An 18,265-nucleotide genomic window follows, 5' to 3' on the forward strand; every position below is an offset into this window, starting at 1 on the left:
GGCAGGTTTTTGTCCTACCGCTGGGTATTCCTACCTAGTTATCTGCTCCTTTTCCTTTTTGACTGGTGGCTGCCTGTGAAATGACTAATTTCTTGAGATATTGCCAACTATTTTGTTTTCCAGAGAGTAACGCTATCAGAGTATACTTTTTCTCTTATTCTTTTTGTAAGCTTTTGAAACTCCCTTTCTTAAAGTTAAGCACATCTCAGCCAGCCTTTCCGTGTTTCTACTCACTTTCCCTGAAGATTTTTTTGACACTCCCATGTTGTAAATTAGTTCTCTTTTTTTGGCCAGTATTAAGCCAAGAATATCATTTGTAAAAACCCAATCAAGACACCTTCTATTCTGTTTTTAAATAGCTGTTAATTTGGGGGAATACTCAAGAGAGTGCCATTTTGAGTACCCTCTGAACGTCCTCAGCCATATGAAGCCAATAGCAGAGGACATCACAGGTTCCAGGCAGCTGAGTTTTGCCTGCAGGGGGTTGGGGGTCATTTCATGACTTCCGAATTCCTCTCCCGAACATCCTGGGCATGCAAGTAAAGCCCCTCTTCCCTTTCAGGCACAGGACAGCTGGCTATTGTCTCTTGTCATTCCTGCCTCTGTTCCTTAGCCAGTTAGCTTTATTCCAGCAGGATTTCAATTTCGAGCTAAACAACCTGCCAAAAAGAAACAAAGGCAATTTGGAGACTGCTGACTGAAAATACTAATAAATAAGATCCTCTCTTGCCTTTTTTTTTTTTTAACTTGATGTAGTGGAAAGAACAGTAGCATAGGAGTGTGAAGAGTTGATTTTTGTTTGTGGAAGAGAGAGCAAGAGAGAGGGTTGGCTCCAGCTGAGCTACTGATTAGCTCGCTGACCTTGAGTAGCTCACCTTACTTTCTGGTCCTCAGTTTTATTGCTTATAAAATGAAGGAGAAAGGTGGATTTGATGAGTATTTCTCTAAGAATAGGACACATTTACACCTGGTTACACAATAGATGACTTTAGGTGGTAGAGAGAGAAACATTTTTAATTTTAAGAGTTATGTATTTAATGTATATTAATGTATAGTGTCTGTGTTTGGTAAGGGATACTAGTTTCTATTAATGGTAGAGATATGAAAATTTCCTTTTAAAAGAAATTAATTTTAATAAAAGTCACCTTTATGACATATCTTAATAAATAATGGTATAATTAGTATTTAGAGTTCCAAAATTATGAAGGTGGTTCTGTGAGGTTAAAATTTCATTGTTAAAATAATTCTCTGGTTGTTTGAAATTGGCAAACTAATAAAGGGAGGGAGCAGGCCTGGGTAGAGGAAAGGAGAGCTTTACCATCCCTGACTTAGAAGACAGTACATAAGTTGCAGAACCTGGGGTTTAGTCTGTATGATTTTTAAGTTAAAATTCAGGCAAGGCTGTCATATCTCACAGTTTTTTCAGGCACTCATATCCTATCCTTCCTCTTCCTGGATTCCTGATTCTTTCCTCTGATTCACAACTTCAAAACTAAGCAAGTAGTATAGAACGGATGAACAACAAGGTCCTACTGTACAGCACAGGGAACTATATTCAATATCCTGTGATAAACCATAGTGGAAAATAATATTTTTAAAATATATGTATATGTATATCTGAATCACTTAGCTGTACAGCAGAAATTAATGCAACATTGTAAATCAACTATACTTCAGTAAAATAAATTTTTTAAAAAACTAAGCAAGTAGTATAAACTACAGCTTTTCATGGCTTTTGAGCTGTTATCCCCGACTAATGCCTGCCTTGATTCCTAAGTGTTTCATGTTCTCCCTCTGATCAGTAATGTCTTTGCATCATCACAGTTGAGGTTTTCAGAAGAATAGTAATATGATTAAACTACTGCTTATGTGTAACTGACTGATAGCTCTGAGACTTCTCAGCCTACTTATATTTTAAAAAGACAACATTACAAATGAGTATCTCTCATGAACATAGAAGCAGAAGCCCTCAACAAAATATTAGCACATTGAATCCAACAGTGTATTAAAAGTATTATACACTACAACCAAGTGGGTTTTATTCCAGTTTTGCAAGGCTGATTCAACATTTGAAAATCAGTTAATACAATCTATCACATCAACAGCTAAAGAAGAAAAATCATATGGTCATATCATGCTTTTTTGTCAGAAAAAGCATTGGGGGGCTTCCCTGGTGGCGCAGTGGTTAAGTATCCGCCTGCCAATGCAGGGGACACGGGTTCGGGCCTTGGTCTGGGAGGATTTCCACATGCCGCAGAGCAACTAAGTCCATGCACCACAACTACTGAGCCTGTGCTCTGGAGTCCGCATGCTACAGCTACTGAGGCCCGCGCTCCTGGAGCCCGTGCTCCGCAGCAAGAGAGGCTGCCGCAGTGAGAGAGGCCTGTGCACCGCAGCGAGGAGTGGCCCCTGCTCGCTGCAATTGGAGAAGGCCCGCGCGCAGCAACGAAGACCCAGTGCAGCCCAAAATAAATAAATTAAATTAAATAAATTAACAAAAAGAAAAAGCATTTGACAAAATCATGACAAAACTCACAGCAAACTAGGAATAAAGGGGAACTTCCTTAACTTGATAAGGAATATCTACAGAAACCCTACAGCTAACATCATGAATGATGAGAAAGTACATGTTGTCTTCCTAAGATCGGGAACAAGACAAGGATGTCCCCTATCATCACTCCTATTCAACATTGGAAGACCTAGTGAATGCAATAAGACAAAGAAAACAAAAAGTATACAGTTTGGGAAGGAGGAAATACAGCTGCCTTTATTCATAGATGGCATGATTATTTATATAGAAAATCCCAAAGAATCAACAAACTCCTAGAACTAATAAGTGATTGTAGCAAGGCCACAGGATCCAAAGTTAATGCATAAATGTCAATTGCTTTCTTATATATCAGCAAGGAACAATTGAAATTTGAAATTAAAATTACAATTCCATTTATATTGGCACCTCCCCCAAATGAGACACTTAAGAATAAATCTAGCAAAATACATAGAAGATCTATATGGGGAAACCATAAAACTCTGATAAAAGAAGTAAAAGAAGGGCTACCATGTTCATGGATAGGAAGACTCAAAATTGTTAGGATGTTGGTTCTTCTCAACTTGATCTGTAGATTCAACACAATCGCAATCAAAATCCCAGCAATTTATTTCGTAGATATTGGCAAAGTGATTTTAAAGTTTATATGGAAAGGCAGAAGGCCCAGAATAACCAACACAATACTGAAGCAAACAAAGAGAACTGATGCTATCCAATCTCAAGACTTACTGTTAAGCTATAATTAAGACAGTGTGCTACTGTCAAAAGGACAGACAAATAATTTAGTCAATGGAACAGAATAGAGAGCCTAGAAATAGACCCACACAAATATAATCAACTGATCTTTGACAAAGCAACTAAAGCAATTCAGTGGAGAAAATTTTCTTTTCAATGAATGGTGCTGGACAGCTGCACATCCACGTGCAAAAGAAAAAAAAAGCTAGACACAGATCTTACACCTTGGACAAAAAAGTTAACTCAAAATGGATCACAGACCTAAATATAAAACAAAACTATAAAACTTATAAAAGGTAACAGGAGAAAACCTAGGTGACCATGGGTGTGGTGATGAATTTTTAGATCAATAACAAAAGCATGATCCATGAGAGAAAAAATTGGTAAGTTGGACTCAATTTTAAAACTGCAAAGGACATTTTTAAAGGAATGAAAAAGATAAGCCATAAGCTAGAAGAAAGCATTAAAATATTTGCCAAACACATCTGACAAGGGCTTGTATCTAAAATATACAAAGAACTCTAAAAGTGAAGAAAGCAAACAACCCAATTAAAAAATGGGCTAAAGAACTGAACAGACACCTTAACAAAGTAGATATACAAGAGGCAAATAAGCATATACAAAGATGCTCAACATCATATGTCATTAAGAAAATGAACATTGAAACAGCAGTAACACACCACTAAACATCTATTAGAATGGCAAAATCCAAAAAAACTGACAATACCAAATGCTGATGAGGAAATGGAACAGTAGGAACTCTCACTCATTGCTGATGGGAAATCAAAATGGTACAGTCACTTTGGAAGACAGTTTGGCTGTTTCACACAAAGCTGAACATAGACTTATCGTATGATCTAGCAGTCATGCTTCTAGGTATTATATACCCAAATGAGTAGAAAACTTACATCCACACAAAAACTTGTGCATGAATGTTTGTATCAGCTTTATTTGTAATTTCAAAAAGCTGGATGCAATTAAGATGCCTTTCAAAAGGTGAATGGATAGGGACTTCCCTGATGGTCCAGTGGTTAAGACTCTGTGCTTCCAATGTAGGGGGCATGGGTTCAATCCCTGGTCGGGGAACTAAGGCCCCACATGCCGTGTGGCATGGCCAAAAGAAAAAAAAAAGCAGAATACACCCAAATAAATCCATCATTAAAAAAAAAAAGTGAATGGATAAACAAACTTCAGCAATCCATACAATGGAATATTATTCAGTAATATATAAAAAGAAGTGAGCTATCAAGCCAGAAAAAGACATGGCTAAACCTTAAGTTCATATTGCTTAATGAAAGAAGCCAGTTTGAAAAAACTATATACTATATGATTCCAACTGTATGACATTTTGAAAAAGGCAAAACTCTAAAGACAGTAAATGAAAAGATTTGGAGGGAGAGAGGAAGGGATAAATAGTAGGAGCATGAGATTTTTAGGGCAGTGAATCTGTTCTGTACGTTACTGTAATAGTGGTTATGTCATTATGCATTTGTCACAACCGATAGAATGTACAACACAAAGAGTGGGCCCTAATGTAAACCATGGACTTTAATAATAGTATGTCACTATTGGCTCATCGGTTGTACCCCCTTAATGCAAGATGTTAATGATAGAGGAAACTGGGTAGGGGAAAAATGGTTATATGGGAACTCTGTACTATCTGCTTCATTTACTGTAAACCTAAAACTGCTCTAAAGATAGCAGTCTATTCACATGTACGTACGTACACACACACACACACACACACACACATACATACATACACACATGCTTCTTGCCTCTGTCTTAGAGTCTACAATTTCTGTAGAAGCTTCAAGGGTTTTTTTGTTTGTTTGTTTTAAATAGTTCCTTAAAACTGTGGTGGTAGGGCGTGAAAGCAGCATGGGGTACATTTTGAATGGGGAAGAGGTTAGAGTGGTCTTTTTCATAGTAAAAGTAGTAGATCATTTATAATTTTGGCACTCTCTGCATGCTTGTATCTTTGAAGATGTGTCTTTCTGATGGTTGATACGGAATTCTTTCTTTTTCACTGTCGTCCTAGACTAAATTCACCCCAACAGCACTGCTTTCTCACTTGACCCAGGGAACTGTAAATTGGTCCATATGGGATTTTTAGCTATCTGGGAACTAGGGACACCTGGTTATTCTGTTCTCTTAGCATTGTTTTAAATCTTCGTTCTGCCATAACCCACATACACTCATCAACTCATCAACAGTTGAGGTTCCTAAAACAGTGATGCTTTAAGAGAGCAGTGAGGAAACAAGAGTGCAAAGTTGGGGGAATGTAGTCCACAGGTACTTTGTCACTCATAGGTAGTTTTAAGGTATTTTCCAGCAAATTCTGATCCTCTCACCTAAATGAGAAATACTGCTTTTGGAAATTCACTGGACCAAAAGTAGAGATCCCATTGTTCCAGTTATTGGGGATTTTACATCTGCATAGAGATAATGTTCTGGTAAGTGACTGGTGCTTGGAGATATGTTTCCTTGTCTTGTTATGAGAATAATGAGGGAGTACTATGTAGTGTTGGATTCCGTGTCCTAAAAGATGGAATGGACCATAGGCAAACAAATGGAGATGAATGTCAGAATGCAGAGGGCACTGTGATAAACTTAGACCTCTTAGCAGGATAGGATTAGGGGTGCAAGCTAGATTAATTTCAGTGAGTACATCCTTTATAGCTTGAATTAACCTGAAAAAAAATATACACAAAATTAGGGGCCTGAGTTCTCTCCCTTTTAATTTTCCCGCATTAGCACCTATTTTATCATTGTTCATGACTTGTACTGATTAAAAGGTCCTTTTTATTCTCACTAAAGACACTGAACTTAAGACATACTCTTAGCCTTCTCTCTGGTTCATCATTTCACTTTGTGTTAGGAATAATCTCTACTTTAGCTGAAAGTGTGTAGTGTATTTCCTGAGTGTGAGCAATATATCAATATTAATTTAAAGTTTGCTTTCTTGGGGCTTCCCTGGTGGAGCAGTGGTTGAGAGTCCACCTGCCGATGCAGGGGACGCGGGTTCGTGCCCCAGTCCGGGAAGATCCCACATGCCGCGAAGCGGCTGGGCCCGTGAGCCATGGCTGCTGAGCCTGCGCGTCCGGAGGCTGTGCTCTGCAACGGGAGAGGCCACAACAGTGAGAGGCCTGCGTACTGCAAAAAAAAAAAAAAAAAAAAAATTAAAGTTTGCTTTCTTAAGGCTGTGAATTCTAAATACTCTTCTTGAATGCTAAAAATGATTGCCACGTGTAGCTTGGTGCCTGAGGCATGTTTAAATTTCAGAACCCACATGAACCAACATACCTGTATAACGCTGGTTGAAGATTCAGCACAAGTTTGTTTCTTCTAGATTAATAACTGCCTCTTAGGGTGATAAGGAGGGATTTATTAAAATGTGTAGTACTGAAGTTTTTCTTTGGTATCTTGAGTTCAGACTGAGCAGGTTTAGGATGAATACAGTTTTTTTTTTATTAAGTTGGTGAATTTGATTTGGTGTTCACAGTAATGTGTAAATTAGATTATTTTCACTCATTTCCATACTTTGTTCTGAGTTTAGAGATGTTAATAAGTTTATTGTGAATTGACACCTCACAAATGTATGAGCTTTTATCACATTGGGTTTACTTTTCCTGTGTTCCTTTAAGGATCAGCCTTGAAGCAATGATCTTAATTAAGCTGATGCCAGCCTAGAAGTAATTCGCACATGGTACATTAGGAAAAAATATGAGTATTCTGATACAGCAGTAGAAATGCTGACCTGGAAGTCAGAATACCTGGATCCCCTCTGCCAGTTAACTAACTTTGTGACCTTGGATTGGTTATTTTACCTTCTTGGAGCTCATTTTCCTATTCTGCAAGAGGAAAGTTTTAGACTACATAGGCTCAAGGACCACTTCAGTACTAAGGTGCTAACTCTCTGATTCTAAAATTGTTTGTAATGGATACTACAACTAAAAGTAATCAACTTGCTTTTATTCCTTGAGTTCTTTATTTCCAGTAGATTTGTTACTACCTTTTAAAGAAATTACATACCTATTAAAGCTCACTGGAAGTTTGGATTTATTTAGTAGCGTAATATCTATGCTAAGATGCATTGCTTGCTTTCTTCTAAAAAAATAAATGTATTTTTCCTGAGTTCTATGCTCATTGTTAAAGAATTGGGGGAAAATGTATAAAGAAGAAAAGAAAAATCCCAAATTTTCTTATTTTATTAATATATACCATATATATACATATCATATCCATTATGTAACTTTGTGTCCTTTTTTTCACCTAAGATTAAAAAGTGAATTTTTGCCAATTATTACAAACATTTAAATAGTATCATTCTAATACATTTGTATGGCTATTATATGAAGCTTCTGCTTACCTCTTTATCATCACCTTAAAAAAAAATTCTTTCCCTTTATTTGTTATTTTTCAAGCAATGTTGGTAATCTAGTATCCTCTGAAGGTGAATGTGATTTTTAACAATTTGAACTCCTTACCTTAGCCCTTCCTTCCCCACCCCACCTTTATCCCTTCTCGTGTCGACCCTGCACCCACCCCACTCCCACTTCTGTCCATTCTCTAAATCTCTGCCCCATGTTTCCTAAACCTCTAGCTATTCATCTGTTTTTCATCTGCTTCCTCTCTACTGGCTCTGTTCTCTCAGCTCATAAATATGTTATAGCCTGCTGATCTTTAAAAAACGAACAAAAAACCCTAAAAAAAACCTCTCGATGCATGTTCCCTTCTAATATTTTGAAAGCATAGACTATGCCTGTTGCCCCCGTTCCCTTACCTCTGTTCTCTTAGTTTACTGTGATCTCTTTCCGCCCTCATAATTCTTTCAAACATCGACCATTAAGTTCACCAGTGTCTTTCTGGTTGCCAAATATTGCAGCCACTCTTGAGGCCTTGTTTGATGTTTCCTCTCTGTCTCATCTCACACACTGTTCAGTTCTTCCTTTTGAAAATAACTCATTGTTTAAATTCAAAAATAATGTTTATTTTAGAAAACTTAGAAGCAAGTGAAACAGATCACTATTAATAGTTTGATGTGTTACTTTACTCTTCTTGACATTATCTCATTCCTTCAGTTCTGTGAAACAATTTTCTCCTGTTGTATTTTTTTCCTATCTCTTCTTGTTCCTCAGTTTATTTGGTAAACTTTCTTCCTCCACCTCTCCTTTAAATAGTAGCGTTTGTGTCATGTCCTGGGCTTTATATTCTTCTAACTATACCTTCTCTTTGGATATTTTCATAACTTAAAGAGTTAATACATGTATATCCACAGTCACGCATACACACAATAAAATGTGTAGATGGTAAATTTCAAAGCCTTTAATTTTCACAGTAAGTAATTCTCTTCCCATTTCTGCTCCCCAGAGTCAACCACTGCTGTATCCTTCTAGAGCGATTATGTGCCTATGCTAATACATATGTATTTCTATATTTACGTATATAATTATTCTTTTAAAATTATTCCTTTATAAATGGCAGTATACTTACTGTTCATAGTGATTTGCATCTTTTTCCACCTGACAATGTGTAGATCATTTCATAGCAGTATATAGAGATTCTTTTTAGTGACTGCATAGCATTTTTATTTTCATTTGTATCCCTGTTTTCCCCCACCACACAACATTTTATTTTGAAAGAATTTAAACCTACAGAAAGTTTTTTAAAAAAAATACAATTAACATCTACCTGTATACATACCTACCTTTCTTTCTTCTTTTATCTCTTTATTTTCTTTTTTTTCTGAATCATTGGAAAGTAAAATTGTAGGTATTATGACATTTTATTCCAAAATTATTCAATATGTCTGTCTTAAGGACTAGGACATTCTCCTGCATAATCACAATACCATTCTTTTTTTTTTTTTTTTTTAAATTTAATTTAATTTATTTATTTTGCGGTACGCAGGCCTCTCACTGCTGTGGCCTCTCCCGTTGCGGAGCACAGGCTCCAGACGCGCAGGCTCAGCGGCCATGGCTCACGGGCCCAGCCGCTCCGCGGCACGCGGGATCCTCCCGGACCAGGGCACGAACCCGCGTCCCCTGCATCGGCAGGCGGACTCTCAACCACTGCGCCACCAGGGAAGCCCCCACAATACCATTCTTACACCAAAGACATTGAAGATCAGTGCAGTATTAGCTAATATAAAATCTATATTCAAATTTCACAATTCAAAATTGACCCCGAATGTCCTTTATATATACTTTTTTCTCTCTCCAATCTATCAGCCAATCAAGAATTAAGCTTTGCATTCTGTTGTCATAGTCCTTTATTTCATTTAACTACTATTTAAATATATGACAACTAAACTAGAGCTCTAGGTTAAACTGTTCCCTGAAGCTGACTTAAATGTCTACTAAACATAATTATTTGGATATGTCACTAGCAACTCCAAAATACCTTGTCCAAAATGAACTGAAGTTTTTTCTGCTCTCAGACCTACTTTTCCTCCTATATCCCCAACTTGGTGAATGGTATCATTTAAATGTTGCCTGAATAGGAGACCTTGGAGTCATCCTAGCCTCTTCCTTCTTGAAACTGCACAAGCTACTCCCTTTGCCTGGAATTCTCTTCCTACCTTGTCTACTAGTCCATCCTTCAAAATGCAAATTAAGCTTTATTTTCTGTGCCAAACCTTCCCTGATCCTTTTTTTCTCCAGGTAGAATTAAATGTGTCTCTAGTAGGCTCCCGTAGTACCCTGTACACACTGCTATCCCATCAGTTACCACTTCAGGTGGGAATTGTTGCTCTTTGTATCTGCCTTCCTGTTTAGAGTTGAGCTTCTTGAGTTGGTGTTGACTTGTTTTCTGTCCTTGGTCTAGTAACACAGTACTTGGCCCATAAGTGTTCAATGAATGACTATTTATTGAATGGAAAAATATGTTTATAGATATTCTCTTTAGCAAGGGGAAATAAAGATTTTTCAAAGCTGAACTCAATTTGGCATGCATTTGTTGAATTCCTACTATGTGCACAGTTTCATGCAAGTAGTAAGATTTAGTTTCTGCCCTGAAGGAAGGTTAGGATCTCATTGAGAAGACAAGGCCAGTACATTAGAGATTTAAACAATATTGAAAGGTAATCCTAATTATCTGATGAATGATGCAGACAGTAACCTCTGGGAAAGAGAAGTTAGAGAATGTTTTTGAATACTTACTGTGTGTCAGTTACTGTTCTATATTTTTGCCAATGCTATTTCATTGAATCTCTACTTTTATTTTCAAAAAAGGGAATTGAAGTTAAATAAATAGTCCATGATCATACAGCTAATAAGTAAAGATTTGAACCCAGCTCAGATTGCCCAGAAACATGCTTTTAAGTGTTCCAAAGGCAATTAAGAGAGTTATAAAGTGATAGTGTAAATTTAAGGAAAATACAGTATTCAATTGTAAGACAGTAATTAAATTATTATATAGTCCCACAATTAAAGGTTATATAATTATTACAAATTAAGTAGTTGAGAAATATTTAGTATCTTGAGAACATGTTTATGATATAGTGTGAAGTACTAGAAAGCAGTATGTAAAAGGATGATTCCATTTTTTTAACGTACATATATTTTTGCACAGAAAGGATTGGAAGGAAGTACCTAAATGGTTAATAGTAATTCTCCCAAAGTTGTAATATTATGGACTATACGAGTTTCTTCTTTGTAACATTCTGTTTCAGATTCTCTACAATGAACATGAACTTTTATAATCAAAAAAGATCATTTAATGGCTGAAGAAAAAACAATCAAGCAGAACTTACTTAAAAGTCTTAGAATTATTAAAGTAGAAGGGTTTTGTGTTGACCTTCCCTGCCTCTGGGATTGAACTGGCCTAACCATCCCAGACAGATTAATGGTTTCTATTTTAAGATCCTCTCACTAGGATAAGCCCCTCTCCCTCTGCCTTACAGGCACTTCTGTTGTCCAATAGCAAATGGAAAAGCAATTTTCTCTTTATATTATTTCCTGAAGACATGGTCGTGAGAGACACTCCCATGTCTTCTGGAAATTTTTATTGTATAAAGAGATTTTTTTCTAAAATAAGGGCCAAATTTAATGTTTCTACCTAGAAGAAAGAAATTTGATGCTCCTGCCTGGGCTTTATGTTCTACTTCATAAAAACATTGAAAGAAATGATAAATATAGATATTTAAGAGGAATCAGAAAGGAATAGAAAAAAAGGGTTTGTTACATGTCTCAATTAGTTTTCTTTTAAAAGAAATATTCTATGAATAATCTGTCTCTGTTTTTCCTCTGGGTGGTTTTTTTTCTAGCATAGCATGTACGACTGAATGTCCTCATTGGGATTTAGCACACTCTAGTGGACAGTAGCTTTTCAGTTCGGGTTGTCTTTTTTTTTTTTTTTTTTAAATCATGCCAGAGACTTTATCGGACAGTTCAGTAATGTGCTTACTAGATGGTGAAGTTTGTCAATATTTATTTGAGCCAAATAGTAATCCTAGCAAGCAGGCTTAACTTTATAGGCCACTGGGGTGTTGTACTTTTTTTAAAAAATTAATTAATTTATTTATTTTTGTCTGTGTTGGGTCTCCGTTGCTGCATGCAGGCTTTCCCTAGCTGTGGCGAGCGGGGACTACTCTTCATTGTGGTGCATGGGCTTCTCATTGCAGTGGCTTCTCTTGTTGCGGAGCATGGGCTGTAGGCACGCGGGCTTCAGTAGTTGTGGCACGTGGGCTCAATAGTTGTGGCTCACAGGCTCTAGAGCGCAGGCTCAGTAGTTGTGGCACATGGGCTTAGTTGCTCCGCAGCATGTGGGATCTTCCCGGACCAGGGATCAAACCCATGTCCCCTGCACTGGCAGGAGGATTCTTAAACCACTGCGCCACCAGGGAAGTCCCTGGGGTGTTGTACATTTTTATTTGGTTTCTTTAGTAGCAAGAAGAGAGGCTTTCTACGTTACATGGAAATTTGTTTCCATTGGCTTTCATCTTCTCTTGGATAAGATATAATTGATGGGGAGGCCCAGACATAGAGGAAGACTGGTAGCCTTCCTCTAACTCACACTCCCTGGTTCTTATAATGTATTTTATGTTTCTATTTCAGGACTCTTGAGAATTTTTATATGCCACTTTTGAAAATTTTGACCATTTGTGCGTAAATGTTGTCATATCCTATCCCAATGGATTGTTTTTGGAAATGGGCTTGCACTGGAAAAAAAAAAGTAATTTTTATTTTGTTTTTGCAGAGTGATGGTGAGGATTTTAATTACATTGTTGCATTTTTCCTTGGAACAGCAGCCTGCCTTTACCAGGTAGGTTCTCTCCGATTTTAAGAAACACTTTCCCATTATTGCTTGTTTCAGGTATCAATTCTAAAAATTTCTTGTGCACTTTGAATAAATAAAAATAATGTCTGAGTTTTTGCCCCTTTTTTAAATTTGAGCCTCTGTTAGCTTTGTGACCCTTTTGAATGGACATAGATCCCAGTGAACTCAGTGTTAGCCCTCTCCTGTGCTGGGGCTTCATTGGCGGCAGGTCCTCAGCCTATGGCAGTAAAGACTATACTTCTAGATATTCTGGTGACTTATTATTCAGCTTCAAAGCTCTGCTTTTACTCCAGGTTGAGGATTTTGTACTTTGGGGAAAGTCTTTGAAGAGGGAACGGTAAAAGCAGGATTTTAGGATATTTAATTTAGCACTGATGAGTAGGCTGGATTGTCAGAACAGAGAGACTAGAAGCAAGGAAATGAGTTGAGAGGCGGAAGGTAATGAAAGCCTAAGCTAATGGTAACGGCAGTAGGGATAGGAAAAGGAAGGACGCTGAGAAGGAAGACTCACTAGGACTCAAAGACAGAATAGATCTCAGACTTTAGGAGGGAGGAGGTTTTGTACCTGAGTGATAGGGAGATACGTACTCCCATTTCTAAGAACAGAGGAAGCACAGATGTGTTAGGGAAGGGAGAGGTAACCATGCCAATTACCCAGATTCAAGAATGTCTTTGCTGGGCTTCCCTGGTGGTGCAGTGGTTGAGAGTCCGCCTGCCGATGCAGGGGACACGAGTTCGTGCCCCGGTCCAGGAAGATCCCACGTGCCGTGGAGCAGCTGTGCCCGTGAGCCATGGCCACTGAGCCTGCGCGTCCGGAGCTTGTTGCTCCGCAACGGGAGAGGCCACAACAGTGAGAGGCCCGCGTACCGCAAAAAAAAAAAAAAAAAAAGAATGTCTTTGCTAAAACACGTTAGAGCAAGCAAGGCATTTTGACCTAACTTTTATAAGTGACACATTTCTCTGTCTTGCATAGAAAAACATTAGGAAGATTCAGGACTGCAAATAAAAGGCTACCTAAAACTCGGTAGAAGCCTTTAGGGAAATAAATATGCATATATGTGTATATATATATATAAAGTACATGTACACTTTTTTTTGACCGTGCTGTGTGGCATGCAGGATCTTACTTTCATGACCAGGGATCGAACCCGTGGCCCCTGCATTGGGAGCGCAGAGTCTTAACCACCAGGGAAGTCCCGGGAAATATTTTGAATATATGCATTTGACTTTTATGTAAAGACATATTAGAAATTTCAGTTTCAGTGGCCACATTTAAAAATGTATTTATTTATTTGGCTGCTCCAGGTCTTAGTTGCGGCATGCAGGATCTTTAAAGTTGCAGCATGCTGTCTCTTAGTTGTGGCATGTGGGATCTAGTTCCCTGATCAAGGATCGAACCTGGGCCCCCTGCATGGGGAGCGCAGAGTCTTAACCACTGGGCCACCGGAGAAGTCCCAGCACCATTTTTTTTTCAATCCCCTGATTTTTCTTAATCATTTATATTAGCTTCAGAAATTTTTCCTGTAAAATTTGGCAGGAAATGTGAAAGCTTGTATTCGTTGATGTCACAAGTACTTTAATTTTATGAAATATTCTTATGTAGATTTTCTACTTTAATCTCTACAGCCCTATCACACAGGGTATATCCTCATTTTTGAAAAGGAAAAATCTGAGACAGTTTCAGTACTATCCTGAGGTCACATAGCCAGTAAGTGGTAGAGTCAGAACTCTGAGTCTTCTGATTTTCAGTGTCATATTCATTCCACTATATCATGCTGTCTCTAAGCAAAATTCCTATATTTACATGATTTTTATAATGCTATAAAGTTATAATTTAATAACTTTTATAGGCATTATTTCATATGATTCTAAAACAGTGTGAGGTAAATCTTAACTTTAAAATAATTTCCTGAATGATTGTTCTTATAAAATATACTTTTAGCTGTTTTGCCTTAGTGAAATAATTTTAAATTCTAAAAATAATGCAAAAATATGTTGAGCTCTTGCTTTGTGCTAAGCTCTTTGCTTTCCTTGTACCATTAAATCCTCAAAGAAAGCCCCACACTAATCCTATTATTATCACCATTTTTCACTGAGGCCCAGACAGTTCTTACAGCCAGTCAGTGACTTGAACCCAGGCGACTCCAGAACCAGTGCTCTTGCCTATAGATAGACACACCTCTGTTACCTTTCTCAGAACACCTAAAAGTAGTTTTTAGAGTTGCCTCATGGTGGAGCAGTGTCACCCAGGTGACCTTTTAACTTGAGAAAAATAAACAAATTCATGCTTTAAAAAAGAAAATCAAAAAACCAATTTCCTTCATATTGACAGGCATGAAACTGCATGCTTTCCAAATATGCTGAGCAGAGTGATAATAATGTTTTTCCCACAGTAAAAACTAAGTGATTACATTTTACCATATAACATGCTCTATCTCCAATTGTCAGGATATTTTTTCATCTCCATCGGATCAGACCTCAAAGGGTACTACTACATGGTTTGTTGCCTTTTCCTCCAGGCCATGGGTACTTAGGGAATCACAGCGTTCAGCCAGATAGAGATAATCTTGATATGGAGCATTTAAAATAGGAAATCAGGGAATTCCCTGGTGGTCCAGTGGTTAGGACTCCACGCTTCCACTGCAGGGGGCATGGATTCGATCCCTGGTCAGGAAACTAGCATCCTGCAAGTCACGTGGCATGACCTAAAAAAAAAGATAAAATAGGAAATCAGAGGAAGTCTGAAGAAACTAGAGACTATTTTCCTTCAGTGTTTTGTTTTGAAAACCTTCAGACTTACAGAAAAGTTGAGAAACTGGTGCACCTAGAATCACCAATTGTTAACATTTTGCAGCACTTGCTTTATCTCATTCTCTCTTTGTATGTTTGTGCGTATAGTGTGTATTTGTTGTTTATAATGTAAGTTGCAGATAAAATGAATGTATAAAGTTGTTTTTCTTATTAAACTTTTTATTTTGAGATAATTAGACTCATGTGGAGTCATAAGAGAGCGCCTGTATAATGTTTACCTGCTTCCCCGCAATGTTCCATCTTGCAAAGCTATAATACAATATCACAACAGGATATGGATATTGATGCAGTTAAGATAGATAACAGTCCTATCACCATAAAGACTCCTCATGTTGCCTTTTATAGTTCCCTCCTGCCCTAACCCCTCCTTAATCTCTGGCAACAACTAGTGTGTTCTCCATTAATACAATTTTCTCATTTTGAGTATGTTATATGAATGGAATCATATAGTATGTAACCTTTTGTGATTGGCATTTTTTACTCAGCATAATTCTCTGGAGATTTATCCAAGTTGTTGGATGTATCAATTGTTTGTTCCTTTTTATTGCTGAATTATATTCCATGGTATGGCTGTACCACAGTTTGATCAGTCACTCATTTGAAGGACATCTGAGTTGTTTCTAGTTTTTGGCTGTTATAAATAAAGCTGCTATAAACCTTCATGTACAGGCTTTTGTGTGAACAAAAAAGTCTTCATTTCTCTGAGATAAATGCCCAGGAGTGCAATTGCTGGGTCATGTGGTAGTACATAGTAGTTGCATGCTTATTAAAAGACAAACTGTTTTCCAGAATAGTGTACGATTTTACATTCCCACCAGCATTGTGTGAGTGATCCAGTTTTTCTGCATCCTTATTGGCATTTGGTGTCGTCTCTATTTTTTATTAATACTTTATCCATTCTGATAGATGTGTAATGATATCTCATTGTGGTTTTAATTTGCAGTTTCCTAGTGGCTAATGATGTTGAAAATAATTTTATGTGCTTATTTGTCATCTTTGTATCATCTTGGGTGAAATGTCTATTCATGTCTTTTGCCTATTTTCTAATGAGATTGTTTGTCTTAAAGTGTTGAGTCTGAGAGTTCTTTATATATTCCAGATATTAGTCCTTTGTCAGATACGTAGTTTGCAAATATCTTCTCCCAGTCTTAGCTTGTCTTTTCATCCTCTTAACAGAGTCTTCTGCAGATCAAGCATTTAAAATTTTTATGAAGTTTAATTTTTCACTTTTCCCTTTTTTTTTTTTTTTCTGTACTGAATTGCTTTTGCATTAAAAAAAATCAGTTGGGCATGTTTATGTGGATCTTTTTCTGGGCTGTGTATCTGTTCCATTGATCTATGTGTCTGTCCCTCTGCCAGTACCATATAGTTTTGATTACTTCAGCTATTTAATAAGTCTTAAATTCAATTTTCTTAATAGTTATAGAGATATTCAAATAATGTTTTATAATGGGTGAATTATGGTGGTTTGTGTTTTATGAAGAAGTGGTCCATTTCACTTAGGTTATCAAATTTGTGTGTCGAATGGTTATAGTATTCCCTTACTATCCTTTTGATGTCCGTAGGCTGTGTAGTGATATTTCCTGTTTCAGTCCTCATATTGATCATTTGTATCTTATCTTTTTCTTTATCGGTCTTTCTTGTTAATTTCATTGATCTTTTCACAGAGCCTGCTCTTTGTTTTATTGGGTTTTTTCCTATTTTCTATTTTATTATTTCTTTCCTCATGCTTGCTTTGTCTATTTGGCTCTTTTTCTAGGTTCTTGAGATGGGAGCTTAGATGATTTGATTTGAGAATTTTCTCTTTTGTAATGTATACATTTAGTGTTACAGATTTCCCTCTTAGCACTTCATTAGCTGTGTTCCATAAATTTTGAGCTGTTGTATTTTCATTTTCATTTAATTCAGTGTATTTAAAAAAATTTTTCCCTGGGATTTCCTCTTTGGCCTATGGATTATTTAGAATTGTGTTGCTTAGTTTCCAAGTGTTTGGATATTTTCTGGTTTTCTTTCCATTATTGATTTCTAGTTTGATTCCATTGTAGTTTGAGAACATATTCTGTGTGATTTCAGTTATTTTACATTTGTTGAGGTTTGTTCTGTGGCGCAGAATATGGTCTGTCTTGGTATATGTTCCTTGGGCACTTGAACAGAATGTGTATTCTGCTGTTTTTGAGTGGGTGTTCTATAAATTTTGATTAGGTTCTGTTGGTTGATGGCGTTGTTCAGTTTTTATGTATCCTTGCTGATTTTCTGGCTAGTTCTATCAATTGTTGAGAGAGGAATATTGAATTTTTCAACTGTAATTGTGAATTTCTCATTTGAGTTCTATCAGTTTTTGCAGTTCTGTTGTTTGGTTCATACACATTTAGGATTGCTGTATCTTCTTGGTTGATTGATCCATTTATCATTTCTTTAACATCTTTATTGCAGTATAATTGCTTTACAATGGTGTGTTAGTTTCTGTTTTATAACAAAGTGACTCAGCTATATATATACATATATCCCCAGATCTCCTCTCTCTTGCGTTTCCCTCCCTTCCTCCCTATCCCACCCCTCTAGGTGGTCACAAAGCACCAAGCTGATCTCCCTGTACTATGCAGCTGCTTCCTACTAGCTATCTGTTTTACATTTGGTAGTGTATATATGTCCATGACACTCTCTCACTTAGTCCCAGCTTACCCTTCCCCCGCCCCGTGTCCTCAAGTCCATTCTCTGTGTCTGCATCTTTATTCCTGTCCTGCCCCTAGGTTCTTCATAACCATTTTTTTTTGATTCCATATATATGTGTTAGCATACAGTATTTGTTTTTCTTTTTCTGACTCACTTCACTCTGTATGACAGACTCTAGGTCCATCCACCTCACTAAAAATAACTCAATTTCGTTTC

At 37.1% G+C, this 18,265-nt stretch overlaps 1 protein-coding gene across 8 annotated transcripts in view; it reads left to right on the top strand.

The window, feature by feature from the left end:
* SEC22A (SEC22 homolog A, vesicle trafficking protein) overlaps window positions 1–18,265 on the top strand; it is a 131,001-nt gene that overhangs the window by 55,171 nt on the left and 57,565 nt on the right. For 7 of the 8 annotated variants that reach the window (XR_011246446.1, XM_060010769.1, XM_069540636.1 and 4 more), the window contains exon 6: window positions 12,485–12,550. The exons of the other annotated variant lie outside the window; for it this stretch is intronic. Coding sequence is in view for 6 of the 7 variants with exons in the window: in XM_060010769.1 (XP_059866752.1) it covers window positions 12,485–12,550 (66 nt within the window). In the remaining variant the exon portion in view is untranslated. The remainder of the gene's footprint in view (window positions 1–12,484; window positions 12,551–18,265) is intronic. 8 annotated transcript variants of the gene reach the window in all.

Source organism: Delphinus delphis, chromosome 4 (assembly GCF_949987515.2).
Source record: "Delphinus delphis chromosome 4, mDelDel1.2, whole genome shotgun sequence".
NCBI lineage: Eukaryota > Metazoa > Chordata > Mammalia > Artiodactyla > Delphinidae > Delphinus > Delphinus delphis.